General features: G+C 47.0%; 2 protein-coding genes across 2 annotated transcripts in view; both read right to left on the bottom strand.

The window, feature by feature from the left end:
- LOC115399520 (stromal membrane-associated protein 1-like) overlaps positions 1 to 6,931 on the bottom strand; it is a 90,397-nt gene extending 83,466 nt beyond the window's left edge. Inside the window, exon 1 of the mRNA XM_030106941.1 lies at positions 6,640 to 6,931. Coding sequence (XP_029962801.1) covers positions 6,640 to 6,757 — 118 coding nt within the window. The 5' untranslated portion in view covers positions 6,758 to 6,931. The remainder of the gene's footprint in view (positions 1 to 6,639) is intronic.
- On the bottom strand, positions 3,149 to 24,412 carry slc1a4 (solute carrier family 1 member 4). Its single transcript, XM_030106940.1, has 9 exons — positions 23,895 to 24,412; positions 17,249 to 17,291; positions 15,582 to 15,647; positions 13,686 to 13,852; positions 13,368 to 13,601; positions 12,559 to 12,753; positions 12,336 to 12,470; positions 11,531 to 11,785; positions 3,149 to 3,160 (listed from the first exon to the last, which is right to left on the bottom strand). The coding sequence occupies exons 1-8, from the start codon at positions 24,410 to 24,412 to the stop codon at positions 11,545 to 11,547; spliced, it is 1,599 nt and encodes a 532-aa protein (XP_029962800.1). The 3' UTR covers positions 3,149 to 3,160; positions 11,531 to 11,544.
- Between the last annotated feature and the right edge of the window lie 1,391 nt (positions 24,413 to 25,803).

The raw sequence follows: 25,803 nt of genomic DNA, 5'->3' as shown, positions 1-25,803 counted from the left end.
AGTTCGTGCCAACGGATCCAGACTGCTTGACTTTAGCTGCATCCAGAGCCTGCTGAAGATGAGTCGGAGGGTTGAAAAAGAGGCGGTTATTGACATGTTAATCCCCAGAAGCCTTTGCTCCTGACTGGACGTGAGGTAAACGCAGTAAAAACACCAGCGGCCTGAACGGAGCAGAACACACTGACCTTTAAAACCATGTCGCTGCTTCGCCTGCCTCCAGAGCGACGGTAAAACCTCAGCGTAGTGAACTGTGGGACGATGGAGGATCGTCCGGCACGTCAGGACCGATCTCCACCGGGAAGTCTGATTACCCACAACACCGTGGACAGACCGTGTTCAGACAGACGCTTCCTTGCGTAGCAGTGGGAAGATCTCCGGTGGGGAGTCGTGGGGATCTGAGAGTCCGGACCACCTCGGCTCGTAGCGCCCTACGGCACACAGAAGGCCTTCTTGTGTTGATTTCCTGATGTTCATATTCATTTTCTTCACTATCGGTGCAGGAGATCTGCAGGAGCGCTCTGTTATGATTGTTTTGGAAAGCCTGGATAATGGATTCACTTGAAGGTCTCGGTTTCACAGCCATAAGCAGAGTAACTATTGAAGCACACTGTTTAAAAAAACCTTTTTCTCTCGATGAGACAGACTGCATGTTACTTCAAGGTGAAGACGGCTTTTCTTTGCAGCCGACTCTGCAGGAGGAATCATATTCTCAAAGAGGCTTTTGTTTTGTTTTTTTTTTTCTTTTTTCAAATGAGTGATTGACTTGTTTCGTGTCCAACCATAACACACTTCATGGGCTTCTTTAATTCAGCACCGCATAATGTCAGAATCGTGCCACGGGCGAGAAAGTGAAGCATTCCTCATAGCCTGCAGTGCTGAGAGCAGCTCAAGAACTTCCATTTCCTAATTAATGAAACATCCTCTGTGTAAATCGTGGCAGGCTGCAGGGGCTGGCAGAGCAGGGTGAGCGGTGCAGGCTGGGAAGAAGCGCTGTGCTGCTCCCTGCTGGAGCACTGGAGAGGTTCAGCACCGCCAGACGAGGAGGAGGAGGAGTGGGTCGACTGTTTAATGGCCAAAAGAAGGGAAATCTATTAAAAGTTTAATCGGTTCTTAATGTCTGGATTAAGATCCAGACGCTCCAGACATCAGAACAGGTGGGTACGACATTAAAAGCATAATCAGAGGTATAATGACTGAGGGAAACACACAAACACACAGAAAACAAACTTATCTGGAATAATAAACCAGCTGCAGTCTGGAAGGTGAACTGTTCAATCATATTAATAAGAGATAATAGAAAACAGAGAGCATTAGTAAGCCTGTAGTGGACAGCAGTGTCACAGCCAACCTCAAACAGGGAAAGGATGGATGGAAGGATGAAGAAAGTGGAGTCAGGAGTCCATCTGCTGGTGATAAAAGGCAGTGTCGAGGATTCCCTTCATTCCCAGAACATAAACTGGAGTAACAGCCAAACAGCTGCTGAAATCACGCCCAGAGACAGATCTATGAATCCAATGAGGTCCCAACCCGCAAATTCAGCTCAACAGGTTTCAAAGATCATCAAAATTCAATGGAAAAACACTGAGGACGACTTACAGCAGGATAACACACTGACAACAGCAGCTCTTCAAAATCTTTTGTTTAAGATATCAGATTTTTTTTAGGTGAAGAATTTGCCAGATTGGTCATTTAGGCCCCATTTACAGGACGTTTTCAAGTGAAAACCAAAACCTTTTGTTGCATTTTTGGTGTTTGACTACATGACTATGATGCTCTGAGACACTGATGATACAACTTTCCACAAACACTGCTTTTTTTTCCCAGAAACAAAAAGACAAAAACGATGCATTTTCCCTTGAAACGTTTTCATGTGTATAAAATTCCCTGCATGTGAGAGTGAATTAGTGGAGGCTGCAGCATCGGCCGCCGTCACAGGACACTGCAGGACTAACCTGCCCTTCACACTCTCTCAGTGTGTGTGTGTGTGTGTGTGTGTGTGTGTGTGAGACAGAAGAGTGGGACGAAGGACAGGTCGTCAAAGTGCTGAGTGCCCCTCGGGTGCATGCCAAGATGTGCTGTGCCAGCACCGAGGAGAGCATGTGCCAGCTCCGAGCGGCAGCAGCACGAGCACAAATCACAACACTGACACACGGCCAGGCACACCAGGGTGTGTGTGTGTGTATGTGTGTGTGTGTGTGCGCGCAGCATTTAAAGTGAAACTGGAAAAATGGCAGTTGATAAAAACTGAAGGAGAGACCGTCTTGACGGTAAGCAGTACACAGACTGAGATGAACACAAACTCAGTTTGGAGACATGACACTGATTTATATTCATAAACTGCAATCTGACTCTGAATTCAGCTGGAATACCAACCTAAACGGAATCCGAACCTTAATCCCATCGTGACATTAGAACAGCCCCAACCTCAAAATTCATGTGATGTAATTTAGAGAACCTCCAGTTTTGTCAGCTTCAGTTATCTAGAACCAGCGTCTAATAAAGAGGCAAGGTCAGAGCTACACACACATCAGCAATAAAAGAATAAGGACCAACAAAGACAGAAAAAAGTAACGGAGACACACAGAAGGAGGAAATGTAGGGCAGAGCGTGCAGACAGAAGGCAGATCTGAGGGTGGAATTACAGCCAGGAGCTGAAGGTGAGTCACCACGCTGCAGTGGTCACAGCGGGACCACCACACCCACAAACGCAGCGGCAGCCCGGCGAGCTGTGTAACCTGAGCTCTGCGCCCAGACCGTCCAATCAGCCGTGAAGCCGGCGCGGCTTATAAATCAATACAATCGTGTTCATGGATGTTTTAGTGCAGACTCGCATGTGAGGCGTCCAGTGAGTGAACAAATTACAAGCTGACACACTGTTCTCAGAACGTTGTCGTGTAAACAGAGCCTGACTCTCACACATTAAACTTTCAGGTCTCTGATTCTCCAGACCTCAGTGAAACTAGGGATTTTTCAAACTTTGGGCTTCGTGAGGCTTCTCCATAACATCGGTGTATTGTCTGCCTAAAAATAGCTGTCGCATATTCCAGCGTGAGTCACAGGGCACAGCTGGATGCTGCTGCCTCGTGAACATCAGCGGTGAGGAAGACGCCCTCGGCTGCAAGGTGCAAAGTCAGAAAGCATAAATCAGACTGGAGAGCAGCTTGAAGATATTTCCTCGATTAACCGTTTGCTTCCAAACCGAAAGGAGTCTGAGAAAACGATAGATCCACCGCTTCACGACCTCAGTTCAGTCTCCTCAAGGTCATCCAATGTTACAGTGTCGCTGACATTTCAGACTATAAATTTGTAGTGTTTACAAAAAATTGTTTAAATTCACTTGGTAATGTTTTCGTGTTACAATTCTTTCTAAACTTTTCAAGAGACACAGACCATAAAATGCTAATTCGCCGCCTCAGTGGAAGCCCTCTGCTGCAGCAGCCAGAAACGGGCTCTGCTCGGCCAGGAAATGTCACGGCGGTCACTGGGTCCTGTAACGCAGGACGACCTGCAGGAGGTGGAAATTAGGTTGTAAAATGGTGGAACTTCTCCTTTCCTTCAGCACTGCTGACGGGGTAAAAAAACCTATTCCTTAATTGTTAGTATGAAATCTGAATAATCCCTTCAGCTTCCTGACTTGTGCCAGCTTTACTTTTGTCCATCATGACCACCTAACTGAGCGTTCTGGATGATCATGATTTACAACACCGAGAAACCACAAAGCCAAAAAACAAAACCCACCTCCAAGTCACCAAGACGCCCAGAATCAATCCTGTCCCTGCCTTTTCACTGGAATTCAGGTTTTCCTTCTGCTGACTTAAAGAGAGGAGATTCACTGAATATTTCCAGTATTTTATTCATGTTAAGCAGCACAAACATAGAAATGTGTTTGAAAAATTACTTGAATTTCCAACTCAAAGGCTGAAGACACCTTTAGGAAACCAGAAAGAGGAGCTACTAGTCTGGGAGCTTCTTGGGTTGAAGCTGTCCGAGGTCTGAACACGGCCTCCAGTGAACTGGCTCATGAAGTGAAGGGACAGGCTGAGTGCTGCTGGGGGACAGGACCCGGGGGGTTAAAGGAGGTTAAACGTCAGGTTTGATTTGATTTTCAGTCCCATTTACTCGGGCAGACCTCCTGAGTGGAGTTATGCTGTTTATCCAAACCCTAAAAGACCGGGACCCTCTGGACGGTACTCAGGCTTTTCATCCCACAGACCCAATGCAATCAAGAAAAGCTAAGACACACTCTTCAAAAATATATTTAGCAATCACTCTCAATCAAATATGACCTTTATCATGATTGATTACTTGATTAGTACTCCATCTTTGAGGACCAAATGGTTTGAGAAGCCCGTCAGTGTTGGTTATTACGGTTTCAAGACCACCAAAGTAGTATGTGTTGGTTTCTGACTCACACTTCTTAAAAAAAAAGGTGATTTTGAAGTAAACATGAACAATTAAGACTATTTATCAAGAGTTAATCAGTCTGTTCAGCTCAAATCCTCGACTTCTGGAGGTGCCACCTCACTCACGGAGGTTTCTGCCAGCTTTATTAACTTCAAGTTCATTAACCAGCATTGAAATTTGAAGTCACGCTGCCAAGTCGGTCTGGTAGCTTTGTTTAAAAAATAAATAAATAAAATAAAGCCTCTTGGAAAGACGATGTAGGATTGAAAATAAAATGAAATCGGATCCACTTCGGTGTTTATATGAGACACTTACAATCCGATAATGAGTGGGATTTAAGCAGGCATGTAAACGGGACTGCTGACAGCCGAGGTGGGGATTTTTAAAAGCAGTGCCACCAACGCTTTGGTGAGTGGGAGCTGCTCAGCGCACCGGGGGGTGAAAACCAGGCTTATTACGACGGCGTGGGCAGGCTGGCAGCCACAGTGTGGGATCACACGCTGTGTGTGCTCGGCTCCTCTCGGAGCACCCCACAAACTGCAGGAATTCTAGTCACAAATATTAGACATGTTCGATATGTATGCTCTCTCCTTCTGAGGCCTCTGGAGGGGATCAGGCAGGACAAAGTCACTCTTAACACACATCATAAAAACTTAGGTGAAGATGAAGCTTGAGCAGACAGCAGTGATGATGGAAACAATGAGGACAATAAAACACTGGTAAATCCATGAGGCTGGGAGGGAGGGGTGGGGGGGTCAGACACTGTCACGCCGATGACGCACGAGCCATTGCATCCCACTCATAGGTAGCCCTGAGAGGAGCCCTTCAAAATCCACTGCAAAAACTGGGAATTTTAAGCTTCTTAAATCAAACTGACATCTTACACCTGTGCCGAATTGATAGTTAACACCCACTGTTTTCTGGAACATCTTTAATCAAACTGAATCTTCAACGCTGTGCGAGGCAGGAGTGAATTTTTCATTTTGTGAATGGGGTTTGGTGGAGGCTGTGCAGGTGTCGGCGAGCACGAGGAGCAGCGCGGGAAACTCCGCGAGCTGCGCCGGTAACGGTGTCCGCACAGGACACGCTTTCCGCTCATTAATAATCCAGTGGAGGACATGACACCGACACGGAGGGATGAGGGACGTTTCAAGACGCTTCAAGCCGATTTCAAGCCGCCGCAGGCGGGCACACACACACCGGAAGCACACGGCGATGCTCTTCAGAATAAAAGAGCGCGGTCCAATTTGAATCGAAATGTTAGACGTTAACTTGAACAACAAAGTCAAAATATTAACGAAAATGAAAATAATATGGAAAACATAAGGGCATGATTTCCGAAGGAGTAACAGATTTAATTATTTATTTTGAAATATTGACGTTAAAGCCAAAACTGAGAGACCCACATATAACTATAAAATAAAACAAAATGTTATTCTAATTCAAAAATACCTCTATTCCAGTAATTTTAAATATACCTGAACAGAAAATGGTACCATCCGGCCTTTCAATCTCCCACGCAATTGGTAAATAATTCTAATTTTTTTCCCCCTCTAATAAATTTCTTAGAGTAGCAGACAGAGCAGGCTGAAAAATCAGCGATGTTGTTATGAAAGCTTACAAAGCAGCATTCGCTTCAAAGCCACGCGTCAGTGTGAGTTTGTGAAGACATGTAAATAATGAAACATCTGTAAGACATTTCATGATATTTTGCATTTCATTGAAATTGGCCTCATGTTGACATTGTAATAGTCAACTCGATAGTAATGATTTAATGAAAAAGTAGGAACCTTGGTATAAAAGCTTATGTAAGTCACCCTCTTGGCAGAAAATTGACCTAATGTGTTCCTTGTTGATTTACTTCACCAATTAGCAATATTATGAGCGAAGTTTTTTTTTTATTTTGAAAACCGGAAGTTGTGATATTTTGTGGTGATTTTAACAAATGTCGTTCACTATCATTCATTCCATCTTCAATATATGCTTTCCAGAACTTATGTGTCTCCTGTTGCACAAAACAGATATAAATAAATTAACATTTGTGTTTTTAAATGACACGTTGTTGTTCGGAATCGAACCGCCGCTCGGAGGTGGTGCTGCCTGTCTCACCGCTTCACGGAGCGCAGCTACCGGCTACTAGCGCCCGGAGAGCCGCTGCCTCCCCCCCCTCCCCGGGTGTCAGGTGGAGGTGAAGGCGGCTGACAGCCCGGCTGAGGGGGTCCTGGGGGGGCTTACCTTTGGCCTCGCAGTCCGCGCAGTACTTGTTGTCTTCCTCCCGCAGCAGTTTGGACAGGATGGCCTGATGCTGCTCGTTCAGTTTCTGGGCTTTCTCCCTCTCCGATCGCGTCGTCATGTCCCCCGCAGTGTGGAGCCGGGTCCCGCCCGGGGTGTGCTGGCTGCGCTGGGTGCTCCGGCTCGGGGCTCGGTTACAGGGGCTGGGACATTCCCGGGGAGACGCTCCGTGCTGCCGCCGCGGCTGTAGCTGCGACCCGCTAGCAGCAAGGTGCCTGGATGGAGGACAGCAGCATCCCTGGTGCGTTCAGGACGGTGGGAAATCTCAGCCACGGCGTCCCTCACGCTCAACTTTCAGTTTTTATCTTTTTACCAAACATTTAGCACTGTTTCTGTCAGTCTTTGAAGTATATTTTTTATTTATGTTGATTCATCTTCTGTATTTCACCTTACATACTGGGATGGTACAGCTGCTGGGGCTCAAGGGTCAAGGGTCATGCTCAGGGACCCACAGTGGTGACCTGTCTACTGTGGGACATGAACCTGTGAACTTTCAATTCTGCTCCTCTAACCTCTTGGTGAATGGTGCCACACTGTTTTTTTTTCTTTTTCCTTTATATGTCCAGATTGCTTCTGAAGGCAAACCCATTCTAGGCCAAAAAGATGGAACTCCATCGCGAGAAGCCACAAATCTACATGAAGACATGATCCAGAAAATTCTGTGTCTTCACAGTGGAAATAAAGCCGCTCATTCAGCCGTCGGCAGTGTGTTCTGAGCATCTGAAACACTGTGGAGGGATTTTCCTGCTCATGCTGCCGGTTTCTAATCGTTGCTCGTTGCTGCCCTCTGCAGGCCACAGAAATGATGACTGTTAAAAACTATCAGGACTGTTTGGTGACCAGAATGACTTTCTTCATTCTGAGGCCTCAGACACAGCAACATGTCACCGATAAAGGGAGTTTAGCATAAAATGGGACCTTTAATACTGCTGATAATGGGTGCAGCGTTTGTATGTAACCCTCCTGCTTTGATCAATCTCAGATAGAATTCAGGTGTTTTGCACAGAAAACCTCCAAATCTCAGACCAGCACTGGGTGTAACATCCGTGGACATTTTTAAAAGGCAAAAGTGTTTTTTGTTTTTTCGTGATCCATGCACAGCATTTGATTTTTTTCCCTCTTTCTTATTTTAGCAGGCACTAATTGATCTAAGTTCACGGGACTCTGAAGCATCTTCAGCAGGGCGACCTGAGGCAGCCACTGGTTTATGGTCAAGGTAGATGGTGCTGTCGCTGTGATCGATGTAAGAGGTCGCTCAGATGTCCCAGATCCACTCCACCCATCACAAAAGAAAAAGAAAATAATAAACACTTTAAAAAAATTCTGAAAACTTTTTTTGTATTTAAATGAAATATGAAAAACATTTTCATTTTTGGAGGGTTTTAACTCTAAAATTCACAGATATAGACATAATTTCCAGAAAAATCAATTTGTAGTCAGATCAGTCAAGTCGAACCTGCAAAAGTCTGTCAGTAGGCAAATTATTTGAATGAATTGATGCCTCAGTGAGATTTCAAATAGATTCTATCAGCCTGTCACACTGCTAGGATTTGTTTCTTTTTTTTTCATTCAGCTCCTTTTTTCAATTTGGTTTTTTTTTTTTCAAATAATATAACAAAACATCACAGCAAAGAGAATCCAAACTGGCGCATGTTTTTCCATGGAGCAGATCTCTTCCTGCCATTGATCTGGATTCAGAGTCACTTTTCAGTTTTCAGTCACTTCCTTTTTATTAACTTGTTTGTATGCAAGTGTCATAATTTTGAAGAGATTTAAGTCTTTTGTTTGAAGAGTATCCAGCCCAGAAGCACATCCTGGGATCCCTGAGAATCCTGTTGCCAAATACATCCTCAAAAATGAGTAAAGTGTTTTCAGATATTCAATTCCGTGTGTGTGAAGACTCTCTTTATCCCCTTTGAGCTCCATTTGTAACTGGATTGTTGCTTCACTCACTTCACCGGCTCCTCTGTTGCTGACTGGACTCTGGCTAGCTTGATCCAGTCCTCTGCTGTTTGCTTTCATCCCCAGGGCACGTTTACCTTGAGGTTTTGGCTCATTTCTTCTCTTGTTTTGGTCTTTTATGGTTCTCATGAGAGTTCAGTGTTTGTCTTATGTGGTTCACCTGTAATCTGGTAATTATTCCAACTCTCACGGCATTGATCTGGCTGACATTTTTACTTATGATGAATAATGAGAAGCTCTATTTTCCAAAAGGCTGGGAGTTTACTTTCCATTCCCGTCATTGGTAGAAAGCTCATACATACGTTATTCTGAGCTGTAGTCATTCAGTCTTTCGTTTTCTCTCTTCAGACAGAGCTGGATGGAAAAAGATGGGACTCTGGAATCTTTAGCAGTTTTAAAGTTTACTGTTTTGATAGAATTTAAAAGCATTATTTCTGCAGGAAATCTGTTCAAGTCTTCAGAGAGGAGAGAGGAAAAGTCACAATTCCCCAGATTTTCTATGAAAACGATGTCTTCCTGCCATTTCTGTGTAAACAGACGTTGTTTTCAGAACATTGCCTCCTGAACATGAATCTTTCCTGAAATGAACTGCACGACAAAACAAAAATCCGTCCTCTGAGTCGGACTGCGTGAAAAACAATCCTCCTTTTTAATAATGACAGGAAGCAGGAGCAACAACGCAGAGGCAGGTGTACAGTGTTAGACATGAGCGTGGCACAGGCAAGGTCGCAGCTACCGCTACACAATAGAAAATCACAGTACAAATAAAATCTAACAGGTTACATATCAAGAACACTGGCAGAGGGATTCATTTCAAAAAAGTGAACCGCAACAATAAAAAGTTTCGCACTGAGGGAAAGTGTCAAAAGGAGAAAGTACAAATAATACAAAAAGTTAAAGCAATTACAATAAATTAATATCAAATATATATATTTATAGTACAAGAGCCACATTGTATGTGATTGTACCAGGTAAGGTGTACTGAAGGAGCCTGACCCTAACCCTAACCCTAACCCTAACCCTCGCTTAGAAAAGTGACCTGTGAAAGTTTTAGTGTGAGCAGGTAAATTCGACATCCTCGCTGTCGTACACAACTAAAGCAGCAGCAGCAGCAGGCCATCATGAGCCTCTCACAGCAACGCCAACACGTCCACGACACAGACGGGAGAATAATCCTTCACTTCGTCAGCTTTGAAATGAACGCCAGGCTAAAGACATGCAGCGATAGTGCAGTTCCACGCTGTCACCAGCTGAGGGCAGCACAGACTGGCTTCAGGCGTCCTTCAGAGATCACTGGCTCATGTCAAGTCTTCAGAGACCTGAGGGGTCAACATGGCCGCCGTGGCCTCTTTATCCTACTGAAATGATCAGAGAGCTGCAGGAGCTCGAGCAGCTCCTCCTGAAGCTGAACGCCAGACAGCATCACAGTGAGATTTGGTCCACTTCTCCAGTGTAAACGATGGGTGAAGCTCTTGACTTTCGAGTGGCTGCTTTGAGGATATGTTTCCGTCTGTCAAACAAACCGCCGAGACCTCCTGACCCTCCGACAAACTGCTCGTCGATCACAACCGAGAAAAAAAAAGGAGACTGGAGTGTTTTCATGATTCTACAAACACAGAAAATTTGCAGCTAACTGTAAATGAGTCGTCATCGACAGGTCGTCCAGATGCCTTCGTCTAATTCACAGTAGGGTTGTATCATAATGGCTCCTACGGTTCAATTCCTGGTTAACTTCTGTTCATTCCTGACACATATTCTCATAGCAAATTACATCTGTTTAGTTTGAACTGTTCACCGTGAATCTAAAAAAAAATCCCAGTTTATTTAAAACAATTGTCAAGAATGTAAAGTTAGAAGAAACCAGACATTCTTATTGATACTTGGTGAAACTGGTTTTAAACAAGGAAAAGGAGTGCATCTTGTTACATGAGCTAAAGTTAGGAGAATTTTCAATGTGAACATTAGCTGCAGAACTTTCATGGAATCAAAGAATTGTTTGGTATAGTCAAAGCTAGCGCTAATGCATGCTAACACTGTTAGCTAAAACGATCTGATTTTGTTGTCGGTCGCTGTTTTGCTGAATGCCAGGTGCTTAACAGCCTGCTTTCCAAGCTTAGCCAGCTTTATTGCAGTTCATGTAAACACAGTGAGATCGTTTCATCGTTAGCTAGCTAGCTAACGGCGAACAGCAGGATTTTGCTTCGTCTCCAAGTGAAGTATATTCACTTCAATAGCGTTACACCTTCAAGTTTTGTATCATTACACTCATCTGTGAAATTAGGCTTTTCTGAATGGTAACTTTCCATCTTCCCAGCTGCATGAGTGTTGTTTCGACTCGGGGATCATGGGATTTTTAGATATTGAAAATGGTTTACCGCACTGGTAACTAATAACTACAAGTTTCTTCTGAAAAACAAAAAACAAAAAACCTGCCAAATCTCTAACCTGTCACTGAAGGAGTTAATATTTGACGTCGCCTGCTGGCTGTCAGCAAACTGAAGCCTCCACTGCCCTGGTTTCACAAAATACACGTTTCCGTCATGGATTCTGAGAGGTTACGGATATTTCAGTGTTTTTTTTTTTTCCCATCCATCTTTAGTTTTGTTGCTCGACCCTAACATATAAACTTATGGCACATGAGACAAACAGAGAAATGACATTAATGGGAATGTTTCAGTCGAGTTGACACTTTCTATCTATGGCTGATTGCTTTGTTGAAACCTTTAAAAAACATCCCAAGAGAACCTGTGTTGAAATGTGTTGAGATGTCGCTGACACAGACGTTTCAGCTCTCGGCGTACCGCGGGTTCACTGTTCTCTAAAAAGACTCTCCCTATGCCGGTTCCTGTCCTCATTTGTGAAATGGTCAGACCAGTCTGGCTCGGTTCACAGAACGGACTCGATGGCTTCGGGCATGGCTTCCAGGGCTTTGGTCTGGTGGGTGACGAGCGGCGAGCTCTCCTCCTCCGCCTCCGTGTTGGCGGCGGCCTCCACCCGGACCTCGGCCAGCTCGCCGCCTCCTTCCTGCTGCTGCTGCTGCTTCTTCAGCTCCTGCTGGTTGATGTGGTGGAGGATTCCCGCGCCCAGCGCGTCCCCCTCCACGTTCACCACCGTGGTGGTCCGGTCCCTGGGCCAGAGAGAGAGCAGCGGAGACAACTGTCAGTTCACTGCGGGGGGGTGCAAACGTTCGCCACTGCTGCTTTTCCTCAGCTAATTGACATTTCAAATAATTAATTAATATGGTTTCTCTACTCTGTTTTTTTCTTATCTATGTGAACTGAGGCCACAATAACAGCATGTCATTGTTAAACAAACAGGAGGAGAGAGCTCTGAAGGCCGCCTTCTTGCGCCACATGCCAATCATCTTTCACAGCGGCCTTTCCAGCCTGAGCTGACTCCGCTTGTTCATGTTTAACCAGCTCATCTGTTTACTCTGCTGCAACAAAGCAGCGTCGTGCTGGGAAAACACAAAACTGTTTCACCCTGTCCCTAATGTGTGTGCAGATGTGACTGGCTTCAGAGGTTGTCTTTGTTGTGAGTTTTGGATATATGAAGTCCACTTGGATGGAATTGGAAAAAAAAAAATCCATTTTGAGCTGCTGATAGTTACAAGGGTCAAATAAGACTGGAGACACTTTTTCCTGCAGTGTAACTGGAGCCAAACAGCTTTTACTCACACGATCCAGTCGACTGCGAGCATGAGGGACAGGTCGTTGGTGGGCAGGCCGATGGCCTCCAGGATGATGGCGATGGTGATGATGCCGCCGGCCGGGATTCCTGCCGCTCCCACACTGGAGGCCGTGGCCGTCACCCTGAAGGAAGAACATGGATAGCAACATTGGTAAAGAAAACAAAAAAAACAATTAGAATCCATTGTTTGTGTCACGAGTTCATGCTCACAGGATGGTGAAGATCTGCCCAGCGTTCAGCTCCGTGTTGTTGAGCTGCGCGATGAAGACGGCGGCGATGCACTGGAAAATGGCCGCCCCGTCCATGTTGACCGTGGCGCCGATGGGAAGGATGAAGCGGCTGATGCGTTTGTCCACGCCGTTGTTCTCCTCCACACACTTTATCATGGAGGGAAGAGTGGCCGAGCTGGTGGGAGGAGGACAGACGTCAACACTACTGGCTTTGGCTTGGGACAAAGTCTCAAGACACAAACCAGTCTGACATTTTCAACTGTTACCGTGACATAAAAACATTGATTGAGGTACGTAGATATCTGTATGGACGGACAACCAAGTTGGATTGCTATTACAGTGACTGTCAGCGATAAAAGTACCAAGTCCAGGAGAATCTGGACTGGGAGTCTTGCTTTCTCCTGTTTCCATATTTGAAAAGTTCCACCTTGGGACTGGATCTCAAAAAGCAGCATTTTCAGCAACCCTGACCACTGCTGTCGTGGGAACAGACGCCCAAAACGCAGCAAAAGTTTAGCATTTTCTCTTGTAACCAGAACCTAAATCAGGCCACATGTCAAACAGATCCAGTCTGATGAAACATTACCTTGGTTCACACGAAGACACCAGATAGAAGTTAATATAACGGCAGACTGATCATCCATGAGTGAAGAGGGGGGGAAAGTTCATGGCGCCAAGAGTAAACCTCAGCATGTGACTTGGTAAGCTTTTTAAAACTCAGCAGATGTCTGAGTCCATTTACTTTTCAAAGCAATCAAGCTGGAACTGGTGCTTAAGACCCTCTGATACCTGGAGCAGGTGGCGAACGCCGTGGTGAAGGGCGTGATGAGGCCGGACAGGAAGCTGAAGGGGTTCTTGCGAGTGAAGCCGAAGTAAATGAGGGGGAGTACGATGCCTCCGTGAATGACGTGGCCCAGGATCGACGCGAAAATGTATTTCCCCAGGCTGGTGACGAGGAGAACCACGTCTTCCATTTCGACAATCTTACTCCCCACCAGGAACATGATTCCAAAGGGGATGTACCTGAAAGGAGCAGAGGAATTCAATCAAATCAATCAACACAGTGACATACGGAGGAGTGCCATAAAATAACCCTCAAACACTCACCACATGATCCAGGACACCAGCACCATGGTGGCCTCGTTGAAAGCGTTGAAGAAGCGGATGAGCTCCTCTCCCTCGTCTCCCAGTTTCCTCAGCGCCACGCCGAACACCATGGCGAACAAAACCAGACCCAGAATGTTCATGCCTTCTGCTTCTGTGCCGACCGGAACCTAAAACACACAGTCACATGACTTAAAGAGAAAACCGAGTGCAGTAAAGGTCCTCCGAGTTAAAGAGCCTAGACAACTAAAAAACCAAATAAGAAAAATACAATCAATACCAGAATAAAAAGTGAAACAAAACAAAGCAAAACAGTGAATATGACTGCAGCAGCTAATACGGCTTCATCGGCCACTAAGAATGACAAAAAGTGTGAGTGCATGCTTGCAAAGGTCTGGAGGCAGCTGAAGGATTCAGTGAACTGGATGATGGGTAATAAAGAAGGACAAGTATAAATCCTGAGCTCAGTCCCTTCCCATTGTACGGAGCTCTCCCACAGCTTCGCCAGCTTCATCCCTTGGCACTGATAGGACGGTCCGCCACCACCCCTGATAGACAAATACCATGGGCCGAAGCCAAGACCTGATCCCCCCGATTGCTGCCTCCCACTGGGTCACTGGGGGCAATCCAAGGCCACTGGGGAGAACCGTCAGGATTTAGAAGATTATCAATATGCATCACACTTTAATTACTTCATCGTAGAGACACCCTTGACTTCATGAGAGTTCTTAAATTACTGAACAGTACTGAAGAAGTACTGAGTTGAATCCCATCATCTGAACATGTAGGAGTCAGCTCCTTGTGTTCGCTGACACGATGCTGCTGGTGTACAAGTCCGTGGCACGGTGAGCCGGGTGCCAGGCGGACTGTCCTCTCTAAAGACTGACACATCATCTTCCTCACAGGCTCAGAGAGCCGACCGCTGGGTCAAAATGACCTGTTAATGTGCCAACTCTCTGACAGTCATCACGGCAGAAAAAGAAGCTAACTGCACTTTTTCAAACTATGTTGACGTTTTTGTCAACGACGCCATAGTTCTGTACATACGTGAGTAAACGGACATCACAACAATGGCTCTCTGTCCATACTCTCCTGGGAGTTTTAAAGTCACCTGGAATCGCATATCAAACTCATCTGTCCGTACGGATGTCCGCGTTCTTGCCATTGCTCGTTCATAGCATACTTTTCTCTCAGCGCACGTGTGAGTGGCTTCGTTACAAAAACAAACAACAGCCCCCACTAGTGGCCCAGCATGAAAACGACATCGTTTTCAAAATGTTGTCATGTAAATGTGAAACTTTTCTGAAACGAAAACATAAAAACGATGAGTTTTCACTCCTTTGTTAAATTGGTCATGTATGTTGATAAACACTTTGTTACACAGCCGTAGTAAGTAGACGTATGAAACATAATGTGGGGACATCAGGGCATACAAACAATCCAAAAATGTCAAAAGCTTCAAGGACAGGCGGTGACAGGATGTTTCGACCTTTGTGTGGATTGTTATACGGCCAACACTTCACTGTTCTTGTGCGTTGTGACTGATTGTGCATTTATAAATAGGGCGAGCTCCGTCCCTTTCAACAGTTAGCATCGGGCAGTGTGCGCTACGCGAACTGTAGATGCAGTCGTCTGCATAGCTGCAAATCGCTAAAGGTTAGTACTGATACTTCTACTCATCTGTTAAAAAAGTGGATCTTCATAATTTTCACAGATTCCAAAACACTGTGCACAAGCTACACCTTTCTCATCTATTTATTAATGTATTTTACTGGTAACATTGTACAATAACGTGGTCAGTTCACATGTTCAATCTTGACCGGAATGTTCCTCGTTGAGAAATGCTGCGTTTGGCTCTCAATGTGCACAACGGACGTGGTGGATTCTCCTCGGACTCACCTTTTCATAGAGCGCCGTCCCATTGGTGAGATTCCCTACAGGGACCATCTTGTATCCGGTTGCGTACTGCAGCATGGAGGAGAGAAACAGGGACACATCTTTACCAAGCGTCAACGCTCTTAATGTATCAAGGAAGACAGTAAACGGTGAAAAAAATAAGTAAATAGTGATGATTGTGAAGCTTGTTGACATTAGTGCTACTACTGGTGCCCGATACATCAAGAAACCAGAACACTCCCATTTTTCCTACAGTTTATTAGCGAAACTCAAGTGAGTTGGTGTATTTTTATCAGCCATTTGTGTGTTTAACGTTTTCACGTGAATAAGTAAAATTTTTGTCGCGTTTTGGGTGTCTGTTTACACGACAACGGTGAAAATGCAACTTTTTGAATACTGCAACCGAGTGGAACTTTTTGAAAAGGCTCCAACTCCATCGCCATGGAAAATAGGGGAAAGTACAACTTTTTGAAAACGTGCCGTCTCTGTGGAAACGGGGGAAAATGCAGCTTTTCTGAAATTAATTTCTAGTCAAAAAATATCTAAATACAGTTTGATAAAAGCTATTTCACCATTTTCAAATGACTGTTTTATCAAAATATGCAGCTATATCTAAACAAAACTGAATTACAGAGCTGAGTATTGAAAACTTTTTGAGAACTTTCTGTGAATTTCCTCTCGCAGCAGTGCCGGCGCTTCGTACCAATGCGCTCTCTCCGCTCGATGATCAGTGTGTGTGCAGATTTGAGATCCAGCTGGAAACTGTCCATCGGTCTTTTCAGGAAACAATGCTCCCTCTCATTGATCACATCAAGGTTCCCAACATCCCTAAATGAGGCCTGACAGCCTTGACTCCAGTATGTTCGTGGAAGCGCGGAGGACACAGCCGTGGTTTCGAAACTACAAAGTCAGCCACGTCTATAATCTCAATACACACTTCATTTGTTTCCATTGAAACGCCTCGCCGCTTGTCATTTTGTGTAAATCTCTCCTCTCCACTGCTTTCTTGGTTTAATCCACAGTTGGATTGGTTCCACAGGGCTCTACCACCGTATAGACCAGCGGCGGCGGAGGGGGGGTGTTAGCACCGCGCTATACTGGACTCTGCGACCGGGCTGAGTTTGAAGCTCGACTTGGAGGCCAGTTCATAATTCCCAGGCTTATTTAAGGCAGCTGGTTTAGTGGCTCAGTGTGTGTGTTTGTGTGTGTGTGTGTGTGTGTAGAGAGAGCCACGTTTCATCTCTGCATCCCCAAATATTGAACTTTCCTGGCTCCTGTCTCAGCCCGAAGACACAGCGATCATAATTCTGGGAAGTGGAGCGGACCGTGCTGGAGAGTGAGCGAGGCGAGGAGCGTTGCTAGGCTGGCGGGAATGGAATGGCTTCTCCATGGTAACGGCTGGTCAGAGACAAGAAAGAGGGGCGTCCGGGCGGGCAGGGGGGAGCTGTTCTGGACGTCTCCTCATTAAGAGGCACTGCGAGGCTCTGGGGGGATTTACAGCCGCCGTAAACGACCGCCGAGGGGCGTCCGAGCGGCGTGCACAGAACAGCAGGCGGTGATGGAGTGCAGGGGGGTGGGGTGGGGGGGGGGGGGGGGGGGGGGGGGGGGGGGGGCAAGATGGAAAGTCAGGGACAAAAGTGGAAGGAGTTGATGAAAAAGCTGTTACTCACAGATCGGAAAGCCGCCGCCACCAAGTTTGCAGGGAATAAATTCCTGTGAGGGGAAGAGAGAGGCGAGTCAGAGAGGAGTCTTCCAGAGTTTTCTGATGAGCCAGCATGAGGACTTCCTCAATCAATACCGGTTTTTAATTTTTTTCCTCACCTTACATAAAATAATATCCTTTTCTTGCCGGAAAATATTTTTCAGAAGGAACAGAACACGTCTCATGAACCTGTCGTTCAAAAATTAAACCGACCGTTTTGCTGGATTTCAGGTAGTGAAGCTGAGACCTCGTGACGTTTAATGACATTTTTTTGCATTAACATTGCTGATCAATCGGGATGCACCGATATAGATGCCAGAGTAAGGTCCGATACCCGGACTCCAATGTGTACAGTAAATCGTGAGGCTGGTGGAAATGCATGTAGCAGCGACGAGAGGCTGTGCAGAGGAGTTTCACAGCAACGTGTACCCTTCACATAGCATTTGCCTACGAAGTATGAACTCAGCTTAATGGTATTTTAAGTACTTGAATCTGTGCTCTGAATAGACAGCTAAAGCTAAACGTAGCTAAAGGTCACTACTCGTACTCGTCCTTTAAAAACTGTGCTACCGTAGCATCCCTAGTTGCTATTGAACTTTTATATGCTAACATCCCAGATATTTATAAGATATTTTACCATTTTTAGCTGATTTTGCAGTTTTCTTTAGGCCGTTTAGAAGTTTTATGAAAATGTTTTAGTTGTGAATTTCTCTCCTGGGCTCAGACACAAGTGAAGTTGTATTCATCTGTTCAGGGTTAGCTTTCTCAGATGCAGCTGGAAACTCAACGTAAACCTTGAATGAGCTGTTTAGTTTCAGTGTCTCTTCCAAGGTGATGCTTGCAATTCGAAAAAATAATGGAACCACTACAGAGAGGCTGAAGAGCCACATGCAGCTCCAGATCCACAGATTAGAGACATCTGAACCAGTAAATCCTCCCCTCAGTGTAAATATTAAAGACCAGTGAAGCAGAATCCCAGCAGTGGACAGCGACAACCATCAGATCGCCATTTCTCTTTCAAGACCTACTGATACACACTTGCTCTTTAAAGGTTCGGCGAACAAAAAACCGCCGCACGGCACTAGAAAAAAAGAACTAGTGTTTTGCGGTTGTGTGCCAGAGGAGTCTGAAGAGTGAATGGACGACAGAATCGGTTTGCCATCGGTCACTTCCTGTGTTTTGGCTCAGCTCCCAGGACGGTCCGGGTGAAGCCTCCGGGTGATCGAGTTCACTGACAGAGAAGCTTTCAGACTCCGATCTGCTGTTTCATCTTTAATTAGACGCAATCGCAAACTGTAAGCCAGAGTTCGGTTATAAAGACCTCCTGGCTTAAAGGCAAGGTGATTCAATGGTGTGTTTTCATGAACACACCGGAAAAGAAGTTTGTCTGCACAGTTTACCTGAGCAGGTGTAAGGAAGCAGAGTTAACCCTTGACCCTGGAACCTTCTTGCAGTGAGGCGACCAGGTTAATCAGTGCGTCACCGCTCACCGTGAACATGTTGAAACATAGCTTATAATTCACCAAGTTCACTCTGGAGACACAGGGGTCGGCTGCAATGTTCAACCGTTGCACATTCATCAACGAAGCCCAAACGTACGCAAACTGAGCCTGAAATCGAATGAGCTGAATGTGCTAGCGGCTACACCGCAGGGCGACCGAGCAGTCTGTCTACGTTCAGACGTGTAGATCCAGACCGTGAGCAGCTGGCGGTCTAATGAATGACAGATCAGGTGGTTGTGAGTTGACAGGATGTCAGGCGGTGCAGCAGGATGCGTCCTTTCAGAGCAGCTTGATGTGGGTTAATGAAGGAGGAGAAACATTCAGCGTTTAAACACAAAAAACAGGTGATAGTTTCCTGATCTGAAAGCAGCTCGTGATGTATTGTTTCAGCAGACGGTAAAGTTTGGACGCGTAATAATCTGTTATAACAACGCTGTCTGTATAGACTCCCTGCTGAGTTTTCTTTCCATACTGTAAGATAATCTTGCTGGGATTACTGGAAGCCTGCAGGCCTTTTCGATGTATCAGCGCGTGTTTGTTGTAAGGTTATCCGTTGTTCACACACTGTATTGTGCAAAGAAATACAGACTTTGCTCGCATTTATTCCCAGACCACAGCGAGCCGGTTCAGCCCCTAACCCCATGACCCCCATCACCTCCAGCCTCGGTCCGGGGCCTCCTCAGCTGTTTGACATGTCAGCTCCACTCCGGCGCTTCTTTACTTTTCCTTAATCTCTGCTGAGGTTTCCTTCCATCACATGACCAAGGCGAGGTTCGGGATTAATCTTTTTAGAGTCACTGCAGTTTGGACCACCGTCCCATGAGAGGGTGAAGCTTTGGCTGAGTTTGAGTGCATGAATTTTACATGAGTACATGATTTTTAGTGGCTCCAAGCACCGCTGTCATGTAAACCAGAGGTGTCAAACGTACGGCCCGCGGGCCGGTTCAGGCCCACAAAAGGATTTAATTTGGCCCGAGAGATGATTATGTCAAGTATATGTTCTGCAATTTTTCAATAAACTGCTGTTCTAAATGCATCCACTGGATGGCGCAACAGAAATTGCGTTAGGCAAGCAAACTGTTTATACAGGGCAGCGCAAGTAGGTCGAGCAGGAGCCAATCGGATGTATTTTTCCTGCGCAATTTATATTACGGCTTCTGCTTTTACCTTTACTTGCTTTCTTACTTTACTCATTGCTCTAACATGTCGCTGTCAAAAAAGAGACAAGTGGACGCCGAGTGCAGAGTGTTTCAACGATCGGGAGAAAAGCAGGTGTTGTGATTTCTGGACTTTTCACTGTATTTTGCACCAGGAGGCTTTGTGTTGCAAGTCATTAAACATGGATAACGTCATGACGGTGGTCTTCCAAACGGCGAATTTCATCCGATCCAGAAGCCGGAGTCACCGTCGGTCTGACAGAGAGAAAGACCACCTCTACGGCTCGCCGTGCCACGCTGAGGTAAGGGGGTTAAGCCGAGGTGATGTGCTGACGCGTTTCTATGACTTACGAGAAGAAATTGAACAGTTCATGGAAGGAAAGGGCAAACCGGCGTTAGGATTTCATTCAGAAGAACGGATGGTGGATGTTACCGAGCAGCTGAATAACTGGAACAAACGGCTAGAAGGGCGCAACAAAGTTGTCACACAGCATTACGACAGCGTACGCACTTTCAAGTTGAAGCCGTCATTGTGGGAGACGCACCTCTCCGGTGGCGCCCCAGCTCACCTCCGCTGTCTGAAACGTGTGTGCGACCCAGCGTGTCGCGGTCATGAAGCGGTTCACAGATAAAATAACGGGACTGTTACGGGAGTTTGAGCAGCGCTTTCAGATCTTCGGTGAACTGGAGAAAGACTCGCCATTCACCGTGAATCCCTCTGATCTGCCCGTCAACATCCAACTTGAAATAATTGACTGGCGGTGTGATGCAGATTTGAAGGACAAATGTGACGCAGTTATGCGATCTGTGGAACAGTTCTGTGAATCACTGAGGCATTGTGTGTTTGTGTGTTATTTGTCCTCAGAATTTTTACATAACTTGAAGTGAGTTATGCTCAATAGTGATGTTGTGTTTGCACTATTTCGGACAGTATTAAAACAAAGAAACCAATCTGAAGTTGTTGTTTTTAAGTTACATACCATGGTTTTGCCGGTCCGGCTCGCTTGCCAATAGATTTCCCTCCATGTGGCCCCTGAGCTAAACTGAGTGTGACCCCCCCCCGATGTAAACGGACCCCCGAAACACGACAAAAGTCAAACCCTGCTGTGACGTCTAGTCGGGACTGTCGTGTAAACGGGCCCCCAAAGCACGATGAAAATGTGAAAACACCTTGTAAACGGTGCCTCAGACGATTAATTAGTTACTCAATGACTGTTTATGGTAGTGCCGCAGCTTTCCAACACGCTGCACACGTCACTAAACCGCCGTTTGATCTTTCTGATTCCACACCTTCACTTCACGGACCTGAGAAAAACAGACTGAGACAGTTTTAATGCCACAAATTAGACGCTAATAAATCAAAGGTGATGCCAAAGTCCAACAATTTTATGTCTTGACCGACCCTCCTGCTACTGATCTACAGACCGTCCGAGGTAATAATAATAATAGTAACAATGCATTGGTTTCACATAGCGCTTTTCTGGACACTCAAAGACGCTTTACATTGCATTATTCATCCTCTCCATACTGGGTGGTGGTAAGCTACTGCTGTAGCCACAGCTGCCCTGGGGCAGACTGACGGAAGCGAGGCTGCCAGTCTGCGCCATCGGCCCCTCCCACCACCACCAACTCTCACAACTTTCATACTTAGGCAAGGTGGGTGAAGTGTCTTGCCCAAGGACACAACGACACTCCCTGCGGGAGCGGGGATCAAACCGCCAACCTTCCGGTTATAAGACGACCTGCTCTACCAACTGAGCTACTGAGGTGTGAGTCCGGCCGGACGGAGACGTGGCCCCCGGAGGCGGAGCCCCAACCTGCTGTTGTGATAAAGCCAAAGTGCTGACGGCGGCGGACGCCGTTCGGTTTGTACAGCGCCCGGCCTGCGCTTCGGTTTGTACAGCCCCCCCCCCACCCCATTCGGCTCCCGCCACAGCTGTCGGCTTTCCCTCACACTGTGGGAACTTATTATTAGGCGCAGACATGCTGATATTTATAGGCTGACGATGCAAAACTTATGCACACACAAAAGAGACGAAGTTCAGGGATTTTCAGCAGGTGTGGAGAGAAATTCAACGTCCATCATTTGTGACGACTCCTTGGCGTAACGTCGAGACCTCAGTGGATTGTGAGCCGGTGTGACGGGGGCTCGATGCAGACGTGGCATCGGCAATGAAGAGATTTGCTGAAAACAGAACGTCCCTGCATTGCACTCTGAGCTCCACTGTTGCACAAGCAGAGCCACGCGGGACAAGTTCAAAGCGCTTTCGCGGCTGCAACAAGCAAATATTTTCAAATCTTTGCCAGACGGTGACGGAACAGCTGGAAGACAAGACACGGCCTGAAAACCAAACAAACTCGTTTCGTTATCTCGGATTCAAACTCAATTCTGAGCAAAGTTTTCAGGAGTTTACATACAGATTTATAGAGGAATAAAAAGTCCTGTGTAAAGGCACGGACTGCTCCTGTGAACGCAACGAGTCCAGTGACACACACCGAATGAAGATGCGTAGATCAGAATGTAAATTAAAATTAGAATAAAAGCAGTAAAAGAAGACTAGCAGAGAATGAAGGATAGCAGCAGGAACCCAGATTACTCATTTAGTTGCGACTGAACGCCGAAAGAGACAAACTTCGGTTTAATCAATTACTGATTTATTGCCTTGAATAGTTGCCAACTTTGAAAATTCTCAGACAACGTGAAGCTAATAGCTTTGAAGCTAACAGCTAGCCTTGAAGGCAGTATCGCTGATCTCTCAGCTCAGGTCTCAGTGCCGTTTTGTCCACCTTGCACTGAAGGAATTTGTTTAAATAAAAAAAAAAAGATCAGCGTTCTCTTTGAAATTCGTGCAATTTGTTTGACCAGCCAGAGTGGAAAATCTTGCAGGGCATTCCTGGCCCACAGGCCTCATGTTTGACACCCTTGAGTACAGATCCAGAGCCGGTACTTTTCTGAGCGGTTGTTATCGTGAGAATCCCTGTGAATACCCCTGAGAGGTCGCGACCTGGCAGAGCCGGAGGGAGAGCCGACCAAAACAAACAGGGAGCTGTTTGCCGACGGGCCGCAGGATAGGCTGACCCGCTCCGGGTCAGAGCGCCGCTCCGGCGGCGCGCTATGACACGGTTCGATCCCTGAAACCTCGCACAGCGGGCCGCCGCACTGCGAGGTTTCAGGGATTCACCCATCAGAGAGAGGCTCTCTGAGGGACGGAGCAGGTGCTTTGGGAAACTACTTGTTTCTAAAAGTTCAAACAGACATCAGTACTGGAGGCGAGACAGATCGGGCGGGGGGCGGGGGGGTCACCTCCCTTTATTCCCAGTGTCTGCACCTCCACCTGTGCACCTCCCAGACGCAGACTTGACTCCACCAGAGGGATGTGTGGAGATTAAAATGCTCTGCCTGCAGGTCTTCACTGAGACCAGACAAGCTCCCTTCATCTGAACCTGATCAGGAGAAAAAGTTCCCTCAGCGCTGCAGCACACACATTTACACCAGAGGTTACAGGTGTGTGTGTGTGTGTGTGTGTGTGTGTGTGTGTGTGTGTGTGCGCGCGCGCTTGTCCATGCTGTGTGTGTGTGTTTGTGTATTCTGTGAGTGAGTGGGTGTGTGTGTGGGTGTGTGCACTCTGCGCGAATGAGTTTGCGTGTGTGTGCACACTGTGTATGTGCGTGCCGTGCGCCTTGTGTATATGAGTCTGTGTGAGTGTTGGTGCTCTTTATGAATGAGCGTGTACTCTGTGCACAATGCGCGCGCGCGTGTGTGTATGTGCGCTCTTTGTATAAGGGGGTTCGCTGTGCACCCTGTGTGTGCGCTCTGTGTGGATCAGTGTGTGCGTACCTTGTGTGTGTGTGTGTGTGTGTGTGTGTGTGTGTGTGTGTGTGTGTGTGTGTGTGTGTGTGTGTGTGTGTGTGTGTGTGTGTGTGTGTGTGTGTGTGTGTGTGTGCGTGCGTGCACCTGGCCAGGTCCAGGAAGGAGTCGGCGGTCTCCTTGTCGCTGCTCACGCGCTCCAGCCCCAGGCTGTTGGTGTTGAGCGCTCCCGCGCCCACGCCGGGCTGGATGATGAAGGCCAGCGCCACGCCGATGCCCGACGCGATCAGGGTGGTCACCAGGAAGTAGGCGACGGCGATGCCCCCCAGCTTGCCCAGGGAGCGCGTGTCCAGGCTGGCGGCCCCGGACACGAGGCTGCAGACCACGAGCGGCAGGATGATCATCTTCAGCATGCGCAGCAGCATCTCCCCCGGGAAGGCGAAGTAGGTCTTCTGCGCTCTGCTCAGCCCCGCGCCGCGGACCAGCATGCCGAGCCCGACGCCCACCAGCACGCCGGACACGGTCAGGATGACCAGCAGGTTCCTCCTCAGGCAGCCCAGCAGCCGCGCGCCGGCGCCGCGCTCCCGCGCGCTCTTCTCCACCATGCGCTCGGTGGAGTCGGAGCCCGGCACGGCGTGCCCGTTGATCTCGCTCTTCTTCTCCATCTGTCTTGGGGTCGGGAGTGGACGCACGCTCTCCTCACACGCGCTTCTCCTTGTTGCAGAGCGAGCGGCGGCTCGGAGGAGTTATTATAGCGGCGGTGCGCGCGCGCAGCAGCGGCGTGCGGGGAGCCAATGGAGGAGGAGGAGAGCCGGCGGAACATGCGCACACAGGCGGCCGCTTTACATCAGGGGGCAAATGATGCAAGAGCACCGGAGATTGCCAAGAGCGGCGCCGGTGTGGCACATTTCCCGGCAGTGCAGGAATTCCGTTATCACCGGGAATGCGCTTTTCCAAACACTCCGAGAAACTCCCCACCAACATCCACCCGGTCCCCTTCTGTTTGATAACCGGGCCTCCCACTCCTCCTCCTCCCCCTCCTGGAGCACGAGGGTCCCATCCAGCACGGGTCAGGGGTCAAACTGGCCCGCAGGCCACAGCTTGGACACATCTGAGCCTGTCTGAGGGAAGGGCAACTTCAATGAAACATCCATCATCCATCCATCCATCCATCATGCACCATACATCATTCATCCAACTGTTCATCCATCCAAATATTCATCCACCTGCCCATTGCATTCATCCATGCATCAATCAATACATCCATCTATCATCATCCATCCATCCATCCATCCATCCATCCATCCGTCCATCATGTACACCCATCCGTCATCCATCCATCCATCTATCATGCACTATACATCATTCATCCATTTGTTCATCCATCCAAATATTTATCCACCTGCCCATGCATATCAATCCATCATCCATTCATCCATCCATCCATCCATCCATCCATCCATCCATCCATCATCCATCCATCCATCCATCTATCCATCCAAAATTCCATACATACTCAGAGAGAACATGCAAACTCCACACTGAAGCTCCAGACAGTCACAGAAAATCCATCCTCACTAAAGATATCAAATAATTATTCCAACTGATTTCACAAACAAAGAAGTGTTTTTATTTCTTTGTAGTTTATTCTTGTATTTGAAATATTTATCAAAACGTAACGACAGAGAGACTGGAGTTAATATCTGGCTGAATTGTAGTTAAAGTGATTTTTTTTTTCTTTTCCTGTGAGGAACGAAAACATATCGTGTTAATGAAATGAAAAGCAGAAGCTTCACGCTGCTCCTTCTTTGTCTGCAGCTCCAGGATGATGAAACGCTTCTGACAGACATTAAATCCGTCCGCCTGCGCTCCTCACTGCACCGCCGGCCTTCAGCCGGCAGGGGGCGCCGCTGTCAAAGGGTGGAATGAGCGTTCATCAGAGCAGGAGGAGGATTCTTTCATAACAGGCCTGATCAAAGAGGTACGAAGACATGATGGATTATCTTCTTCCAACTCCACTGTAAACAAGGCCAGGGTTTTAATTCAGTCATTTTAA

Source organism: Salarias fasciatus, chromosome 13 (assembly GCF_902148845.1).
Source record: "Salarias fasciatus chromosome 13, fSalaFa1.1, whole genome shotgun sequence".
NCBI classification, from domain to species: Eukaryota; Metazoa; Chordata; class Actinopteri; order Blenniiformes; family Blenniidae; genus Salarias; species Salarias fasciatus.
This window is presented reverse-complemented; position numbering and strand designations above follow the sequence as displayed.

Bases quoted from the DNA above. Each gene is read 5' to 3' on its own strand.
- slc1a4 (XM_030106940.1), bottom strand. From the start codon at position 24,412: ATGGAGAAGAAGAGCGAGATCAACGGGCACGCCGTGCCGGGCTCCGAC. The intron at 13,602-13,685 runs GTGAGTGTTTGA...TGCTCCTTTCAG, and splicing joins CTGGTGTCCTGGATCATGTG to GTACATCCCCTTTGGAATCA. The intron at 12,471-12,558 runs GTGAGCATGAAC...TTCTTCCTTCAG, and splicing joins GGGCAGATCTTCACCATCCT to GGTGACGGCCACGGCCTCCA.